General features: G+C 42.2%; 1 protein-coding gene across 1 annotated transcript in view; it reads left to right on the top strand.

Moving 5' to 3' along the window:
• Positions 1 to 9,322, top strand: part of BMPER (BMP binding endothelial regulator) — a gene marked incomplete at its 5' end in the record, with an annotated part of 71,687 nt that overhangs the window by 179 nt on the left and 62,186 nt on the right. Inside the window, 4 exons of the mRNA XM_010136473.1 lie at positions 1 to 21; positions 3,336 to 3,445; positions 4,067 to 4,207; positions 6,468 to 6,572. The exon at positions 1 to 21 is cut by the window's left edge and continues 8 nt beyond it. Of these exons, the coding sequence (XP_010134775.1) occupies positions 1 to 21; positions 3,336 to 3,445; positions 4,067 to 4,207; positions 6,468 to 6,572 (377 nt within the window). The remainder of the gene's footprint in view (positions 22 to 3,335; positions 3,446 to 4,066; positions 4,208 to 6,467; positions 6,573 to 9,322) is intronic.

The following is a 9,322-nucleotide window of genomic DNA, read 5'->3' as shown; positions in this document are numbered from 1 at the left end:
AGTGTTGCCCCAAATGCTTAGGTGAGTGGGTTTTTTTCCTGGGAATTTTGTAATTAATATGATACGTTTCTGTGTAGCATCTTTTATACCAGTGTTTCATGATACTGGTCAATTTTGGAAAGTGAAGGAGACAGTATTGCTCAGTGGAATTTATAATCTACAAGTTTAAAGAGGTACTGAGGGTCAGCATGGAGGGTCGTGGTGGGTGGTACTAAGCAAGCAGCAGGAGAAGAGCTTTTGAGCAGAGACCAGTTGGCTTGCTTAGAGAGACAAATATAGAGATGTTTGCCACCTTCATTACATATTTTACAAAGGAGGTTGAGGCGGGAGGAAATGTTTTGTTGGAGTTTGCCACAAGAAAAAGATCTCGCCCACTCATATTTTTATTTAATATGCATTTGCATTCTTGGTTTTGAGGAAAAGCAGGTCGGAGGAAATTTCTGGACTGAAATTGCATTCTTAGAAGCTGTAGTCAGAGAGGCCAGGGACCCAGGAGTCTACCGCATGGTTGCCTTCTTAAGGAGGAATCACATTTTCCTCCAGGAATATTTTTAATTATGTCTTTCCAAAACATTTTAAAGGAGTAAATCAGAGCCCTCTAAGAAGGGCTAGTTCTTCCAAGTCGTGCCAAGGATGGCAGTGACTTTTGAGAGTCCTTATTTTGCACTTATCGTGTCCAAAGCTGCCACAGGTTAACGTCCCTCAGCATGTGTGTCCCTATTTCGTAAACAAGAAGCACTTACAGCCTACCAAGTATATTAGCTTTAATTTGGTCTTTGAGGTTATAACTACGTTGGGAAAATATTCAAAGCTGCTAACTCCCAGGTCCTCAACAGAAACTTTTTGTCATTTTGACCATATCTTTATTATTATTCAGAGTCTGTTTCCAGGACTAGGTTAGAGGCACAGAGAGGCCTGGCCTTGGAGGCCCAAGCCAGATTCTTATAATACTTAACATTTTTGACTGCGTGAAGCAACCCAAATTTATTTATTTATTTGCTAATTGAGAAGTGCTACAGATAAATATCTACTTGGAACATTTAACCAGAGCACCAGAGAGTCATACAGTAGAGAAATGAAATGGAGAGGAGAACAGTCCAAACGCTGAGCTTCTGTTTTGGCTGAGGACATTTTTCCTTTCCTTCTCTAAGCTCCCCTTGTCCTCTCCACCCCATGCATTTCCCAGATCCTTCCACTCACTGATCAAGGCATTCAAAACCCAGTTTTAATTTTTGTCTACATCATGGGGAATTTTCTATAGATTCTTTTTTCCCCTCTTATAAATGCCGGTAAATGAATTCACTAATAATAAAGATTTTCATTTTGTGTGATCTTCACTCTAAAGCATGTCATGTACCTGTGAATAGATAATATCTATTCACAGGGAAGTGTTGGAAGCTTTGGAGCAGAGGTAGAGCCAAGGGGTGTGTGGCCCACTGCATGGCAGTTGGCAGAGAGAAGCGATTTCAGGGATGCTGAGGCTTGGCTTTTAAAGTATCATGTGGAGGACCTCCCTGCAATTGGATTCCTGATGCTCAGCATATATAGCTTAGAAGAATGCTGTGGACTCTACTGGGACTTGAATTATTAGTTTAACTAGTGGTTATGAGCCAGCAAAGCCGACCATTAAGCCAATATCTCCACCACCACCACATCTTTTAAAGTGGTAGCTCCTTTGTCAGTGGTTTCTTACCGACTATTTGAACAGGGTTGGCCACCCGGATTTGCACTGGGTGGTTTGCAAGGCATGGCAAAAGGGTGTGAGGGAGAGATGGACTTTTGTTCGCTTGTCGACATAAGTTATGTGATTGAAGTCCTGGCCCCGCACAGAACAGCAGAAGTGTTGTTACAGACGGGGTTATGGCCAGGCTTTGCCCAGAAGTGGTGCATAGATGTAGCGCACTTCCTTTTAGGGCTACTGAGCGTCCTCAGCTGATTTCGTACGTCAGTCCTGCAAGAGAAATTAAGCCTTTACAGAAAGATGACATTTGGTGAAAGGAAGACTGGTTATACAAGCACAGATTAGTCCAGGGTGGCTAATTTGCCAGAGTGAGGTGTTTAAAATGTGTCTAACTGAACAATAGCAATTATTTCTTAACTTTTTTTAATAGTTATTTTAACATTAGATTTGTAAGAACTCAAGGCTAATCCAATGGATTTTGCTGTATGCTTATCCTTTTGTTCACTCACACCTCTGAGGAAAATGGAACCATTTTCTTTTAAGCGGTTTTACATCCATCAAGAATTATTGAAAAGAGAAAGAATTACAGTGAGCCAAGACCTGGTGGTTTGAGATATGAAGTACTGGCTTGGTACGTAGTGACTTCTTGTACATGCTTATCGTGGCCATTCCCTGCCTCGGAACTGATGCCTATTTAACATCAGATTTCAGAAAAGATAAGCCAGGAGACTGGCAGCTACTCATAAAAGAACTTATTAGTGGACTGTCACCAAAAGTACACTGGGGAAGGTATTCAAAACCAGGAAGATAAGTATAGTGTTCTTGTGAAAAGCTCATGTCTATGTATCATAATGGTCACTTGTTTAAGATAACCTACTAGGAAAGAAGCTGAGGACTACGAGAAGCTTGCAGAACCTCAAAGAGTGTTGCAACTTCGATCCGGAAGCTCTTGCAGAACTTCAGGGAGGATTTGATATTGCTGTTGCTTTCCCTATATAGTGCTCTAAACCCTGCCTTACTCTGTTGCTCTCATGAAAACCAAATATTTTATGGGTATTGGAAACTAAGTACCTTGTGTGGCCTCATTCTGCTCGTAAGTGATGCAGATGTCTATACTTCTTGCATCCTTGTGTGAACATGGTACACCAAGCTATCTTAATAAGACCAAACAACACCTACAATTTTTTTGCATCAGTGTCGCTAAGCTGATTTAGTGTGCCTGCTGTGAAGCCCTGAGGTAGATATGCTAAAACCAGTTAAGGCTGCTTTATTTGATAAGTTATTGCATTGGATTAAAGACTGTTTAAGCTAGTTGTACCTACCCTAAGAGTCTGCATTGCTTGCTTTTTATTCCTTTAGCTGCACTGTGCGCTTTATGATGAGAAGAAGAAAGACTTTTTCCAGTATAAACATGCCATAAATCATATTTATATTCCCTCCCACGGTAGAATTTGTACAGATGAATGTGTGCTAGAAGAACAGTGAACTGTTAAAAGTACATATTTTTTTCGCACCGAAATGGAAACACATAGCAAATGAACATTGCACATTGCACATGAATCTGGTCTGCTGACAATAAGCCCTACTATTTTTGTTGACAATATGGCATCTTTTCAACCCCATTCTGTTTCTGTTACTGTTTATTTATATTCAGGACAGAGGAAAGTGTTTGACCTCCCATTTGGAAGCTGCCTCTTTCACAGCAACGTGTATGATAATGGGTCCTCATTTATTTATGACAACTGCACAACGTGTACCTGCAAGGTAAGTCCACAGAGCCTTGTTACCGTGTGCTGCTGGTTGCCTGGCTTGTAGGGCTGTGGAACTGTAAGCCCTGCTACTACCGTTCTCTTTGGCATCTTGTGTGGTCCCAGAGAATCTGATCTGAAGAGCACTTGCAATTGTGCTAGGGAAGTTTAAAAAGTTACTGACTGCCGCAGCCTGACTCTGTGTGATGCAAAATGAAGTTTCTCAGATTACATGATCCTCTTTAAGTTTGCACTACAGTGGAAGAGGAGTTCCTAAATGGTGAGTCACCACACCTTTTCTGAAGGGCAGTCATTTGTCCTTTTAGTTCCTCTTTTTCGTTTCTCCTCCAGGACTGTGACCACTTGCACTTTTGCACCTAGGCAAAAAAATGAAAGTGCTACCAAACGTGTAAGATTTTGCAGACCAGCAGAAGTACAAGCTGGGCTTTAGCTTCACAGACAATGAAAGATTCTCTTAATGCAGTAAATAATTTTTGTTTTCTCAGAGCTGACCTATTCAAAGCAGTTGGGCTGTAGCTTGGGTGGATGCAGTAAGCAGAAATGTTACAGTAAGGACATACAGGAGTACAAACATCTGAGTGAGGATTTCACGATTTCCTTTGGTCCTTTTACCTAGGATTCGACAGTGATATGTAAGAAGAGGTGCTTGCTTCCTGGTGAATGCAATAAAAACAAAGACCACTGCTGCAAGGAGTGTGTCTCATATATCCCTCCTGAGGAAGTGAAAGTGTGCAAGTTTGGCAATAAGATCTTCCAGGTAAAGTTTCAGGTGTGGCTCAAGAACAGATGCCGCTGAAACAGCATGAGTTTTAGTATGTGGCTTGTTTTTTAGCAGCATCCTCACTGTCCTGGCTGATGATGGAACAACTCCGACGCAAAGCTTTGCAAAATTTGCCGTCTGCTATTTTTTAATGAGTTTGTGTAAATTCTGCTATTACACAGCAGTGTATTAGTTCCGCTTTGATGTAACATGTTATCTCCCTCTCCATACTCAGATATTCAAGCTGCTGCTTCATGTCAAGTAGTGCATTTCTAGTAAGAGACAGTAGTGCTCTGCTTCCCCAGACAAACACTGGTATTCATGGAGGAGATATTCTGAGTGGTATGTAGGCTTTATCTGCTGAGCCAGAGCCTCCTCCGTAGCTGAGCCAACAGGAGCTTTGTGAAATTCGTCTTGGCTGAAAGTTCCTCATCTTGATTTACTGCATTTCACGTCTCTGCTAAGGACAGCACCCCTGACATCTTATATTGGGATAGCCGTAATAACTGTTACCTACTGCACTCTCACCCTGTGTTTTCAGATCACAAGGGATTCCCTGCAGAACACTTCTGCTGTTCCAGAGACCCTGTTTGTTTTTCCAAGTGGCGCGGCTTTTTTTTCACACTGTGTCAGGAAAAGATTCTGTCACCTCATTGGCCATCTGTGAATTAAGAGACCCTTGAATCAGATCAAATGTTAAATCCTTTGTGAATACATGGTGTGCCCAGCCAGAATTGCTTCCCATTTATTCCATCTTTTGTGTACATAGCCGAAGTGTTTATTCTGGAAATTACATGTGAACCTACTGTACGCGGAGACTATACTCCATCTGATTGGCACTTTCACACTGGCGCTATTGTGCTTCAGGAACAAATGCCTGCTTCTTAGGCACCCAACTAAAATATTCTGCTTCTTGTGGAGTTTTTATTATATTACTGAGTATTATATGAAGTAAGAAAAAATAACAACACATTACACCCATTTCTGGCCTCGTGTGCAAAAAGGTAAATCCAGCATCGCTCTCTTGAAGTTAATGGTCTAACACAGGCAGAACGGGCACAGCAAATGTGGTTTCGCACTCCTGTGCAAGACCAGCTGTGAGACAAAAAAACCCGGGGTAGCTGCGTGCAGTCAGCTGTGATATGTTCTGGTATCTTAGCAGATGCTTGGAGGGTGGTCATTAGAGGCCCACAAGAACAAGTGCTGCATCAGGAACACCAGGCAGTCCTAACAGGGCCTGGAAAGAAAAGAGAGGGGGGAGGCAGCCTTTGACCAAGCCTGCTGTGCGGAGTAAGTGAGGCTCCTCGGCACGGCAGAGTGAGTCTGTTTTGCTCTCTGCTCAGAGCATCATGTTGAGGTGGGCATGTAATTGTTCGCAGCTGTCTGGTTGGACTGCCTGTTCCTGTCAGGTCTATCCTCACCCTTCCTTCACAGCAGCCCTGTAAACAGAAAACACACACATTTTGGCTCTAAGCGGGCTAGCACAAGACTGCAAGTGGTTGAGACAGAATGTTTTAGGAACCACGCTTGGCAAAAGCAACTCTGTATAAAAAGGAGCCAGGGCAGTTCCACAAGCCATCCTTCTCAAGTATGCGGGGATGAGACCATGAGGCATATTTTGCTCTGCACCTCATACTTTACGAGCCACACATAGACTGTCCTACCTGCTTTGCATTTGAGAAATTCAGCACTGTATCTTTTCTAAACATTTTCAGATGTTTAGCAGATCAAGTGTCTGCGTGAGTGCTGTAAGTAATCTAAATTAGAATTCATTATTCGACCATTCCTGCCCTAAGTCAAAATGATGCTGCATCTGGGAATAAATTCACTATATGCTGACATCTTAATCAAATACTTTCACGTGCAACAACTTAAAGATGTCACTCAACCCAGTGAATCAGGTTTTTCTAATTATGGGAGCTGAAATGAAAATTTGTGGTAGGTGTGATCACATCTGAGAGACGTAGAGGGGAGAAAACAATGCAAATGATCAGGGCACTGACAAAAAATCAAATGTGATATGGTTAGCCTTGGAAAAGTTAATTTCTGACCTAGAGGGCCAAAGGGAAGAAGATCCTGCTGCATTTGATCTTTGTCTTCAATCTGACTGGCCATGGACAGACACCTCAAAATATTTTAGACTAAACAATGACACAATGCCAACAAGGAAAGTCATCCTTTCTTGTGCAATGATACATAGCTGAAATAGCTTCCTGTTGCCACCCCAGCTGATACTATATCATGTTCCCTCTTGCAGGATGGAGAGATGTGGTCCTCTGTGAACTGCACCATCTGTGCTTGTGTGAAAGGCAAGACAGAGTGTCGCAAGAAACAGTGCATTCCAGTCAGCAGCTGTCCTCATGTGAGTTTTTTAAAAGAACAGAGCCTTCTTCTCTTTTTTTTTTTTCTCCACTATTATCTTTTTTTCCCAGTGTTTCTTGGAAGCGTGTGCATGGCACTGGGGCATGCGTATTGGAAAGAAGGGATCCTCTGTGAATTAGGCTGGCATTCCCCAACTGCGCTTCTGTTACCCTGAATATGGTCTTCACATCTCTGTCCTTGCTCTGAATTCTCTGTGCTCCTTTTCTCCTCCTTCCTTCAACTTTTTCTGTCCCAAGTATCTGCACTGAAATACCTCTTTCACATATATTTGAAGGTTTTATAGAGAGGTGAGATGGCTATGTTAACGTTTCAGGGGCACACATGTTGTTAAGGCAAGCTGCAGGAGGCTGTTGTACTTGCATTTCTTAGTGCATACGAGGCTTAATACTTGGTTGAAAAATGTAGATCAGACAAAGCAAAGCAAATTATTTCAATGAAGCCATGTCTCTTTCTTTAAGGTTGCAGCCTGAGTATTTGTTATTTAAAAGTCTGAAGAGAACCCGAAGCTGGTGTAATTGTAACTTCGCTTAATTGCTTCAAAAATTAGCATTACTTGAAACCTCGAGCTAGAAGTCAGCCTTTGTTTCTTGGATTTCTGTCAATGACAAATTATGTTGTTCTAATGGCTCAAGCTTTCAGAAGAGGGAGCTCTAAATAGCACCTCATGTAGGGGCAGATCTTTGAACAGAACTGCAGAAGAGAGAGCCAAGTCGTTAGTGTTACACCTTCTCAGTGTTTCCTCCTCCATCCTGGAAGCCAGTGTGGAAATTATGAGTCACAGACACCTAGGTATAAAATTTTAAATGACAAACTCTAGTTTGTAAAATTTTATATGTGTAAAATTTTGACAGCCAAAAGCAATGGTAGAATAGAAAGCCTGTACCTCGGGGCTCCCCGTTCTGCTGTGACAGTGAGCTGAAAGAGCGATGCAAGAGGGGACGTCATTTTCGAGTCACTGCAGGGAGGAGTTCTCCTGTAATGGCCTCACGTGAGATGTTGCATACAGCTTAGGAAAGGTGAACAAACGGAGCTGCTCTTCTGGGAAGCTGATGCAGCTCCAGGCAATCAGGTTTGCTCCCTTCACACCATTTGCCGTATAAGCAAGAGGTGAAGGCTTGGACTCTCCAGGTCTCGACAAGAACCTGGACAAGAACCTGGCACATGCTGCATCTCATTTATATTTTCCCTGTGCTAAAGCATTTCAAATGTTTAAGATGATTCTGAGATCAAATAACTCATATGGCTTAATATAGATCTTTAGTGAAATAAACCACTTCAGCAGTACCCATGGATAAAGTGGAGAATTGAGATGATCAGTTGAAGCGGCTTCTAAAATGAAAATAGTGGTGGGTAAAAGTTCACCCGCTGCAGCCCTGAGGCAGCATGACTGACTGACTGACAAGGTGTTTCTGTGCTGCTTCACGATCTGCTCCAAGGTTGACATGAAGCCCTAAACTGACCTAGACCTCTGAGTCTTCAGGCAAGGTGCAGTTCCTCAGGGCTGGAAAGGCCAGCTTTGTTACCCTGCAGCCCCATCCCCTCCAGCATCTAACTGGTCAGCCTGCTTCCCACTTAAAATGGATCCCATAGCAAGCTGCACGCAATCCCACCCTCCTCCGCAGGTACGCGTTACATTTCTGCACTTCCAAGCTAAATTGGAAGGACAAATATGAGGAAGAATGTAAACTCTAGAGTGAGATTGATTTTCCTATTCCAAGTGGATACCAGGTAATTTTAAAGCAAATAATGTATCCTAATGGATTTAAATCTTTTACTTTTCATCTGAGCTCCACTCCCTTTGATGAGCTATTCTGTCACAAATCTATAAACATTAATTAAACACACCACATTATTCAAGATAAAGATGCATTAGTGATTCTGATACTGAGAATCCAGATATCATGCATAGAGTTACGCCGCTGTCTCTGCAAACTGTAGGGGTGTGAATTCCGTTTCTTTTCTCTTTTCACAGTGTTTCTGGCAGTAAGCAGTCTCTACTGACTGTTGAAGACTGCTGTGGAATAAAATGCTGTTTAGTGTCCCTCGGGGTGTCAGGCCACATAAAGTTATCTCATTAAAACGGTGCTATGATACACACAACCGAGTGTGGAAAGATTAAAGATTCACAAGGAACCTACAATACTGTTCCTTGACTTTAATGCTTTACCATGCAATCTTAATAATCTTTGCATGATGCTGTGGGGGTTTTTTAGTGATGGAATATTGTTTAATATATTAACATAGATTTTGGCCAATTGTTTCTTGAAAAAATGGGTTTCAAAGTGGAAATTCTGCAGAAATTTCCAACACCGTGCAACCATTGATATAATTTGATGTGGTGGTGGCAAGCTTGCATATTTTCACAGGCTGTTTCTGGCATTTGTTTCGTTTTCTTCATAGGGCTAGACACATTTTTCTGTTTCTTGTGTTCTTTTCTTTCTCTGGAGCATTTAATCCTGTATCAGTAATTGCAGGAAGTATCTTTCTTAGCTTCCTTTCATCTGCAGCAGAGGCAATACATCTCACAAATTCAACCCTTCCTGTCGTATTTATAGTAAAATTAGTCCTCCCTGGGCTTCTAGTGAGCCTTGTGGCTTGTGGTTTCTGTTTCATCCTTTCTGACCACCGACTCCACATAGACATTCCCTCTCTGTTACCTGGAGAGTCAGCCTGCAAGGTGTGGTACACACTGGCCTCCATCCAGCGGAACTACTAAGCATGTGTCCCATC

Source organism: Buceros rhinoceros, unplaced genomic scaffold, assembly GCF_000710305.1.
Source record: "Buceros rhinoceros silvestris isolate BGI_N320 unplaced genomic scaffold, ASM71030v1 scaffold7590, whole genome shotgun sequence".
In the NCBI taxonomy this organism is placed as follows: domain Eukaryota; kingdom Metazoa; phylum Chordata; class Aves; order Bucerotiformes; family Bucerotidae; genus Buceros; species Buceros rhinoceros.
The sequence above is the reverse complement of the archived record's forward strand: the minus strand, read 5'-3'. Positions and strand labels throughout refer to the sequence as shown.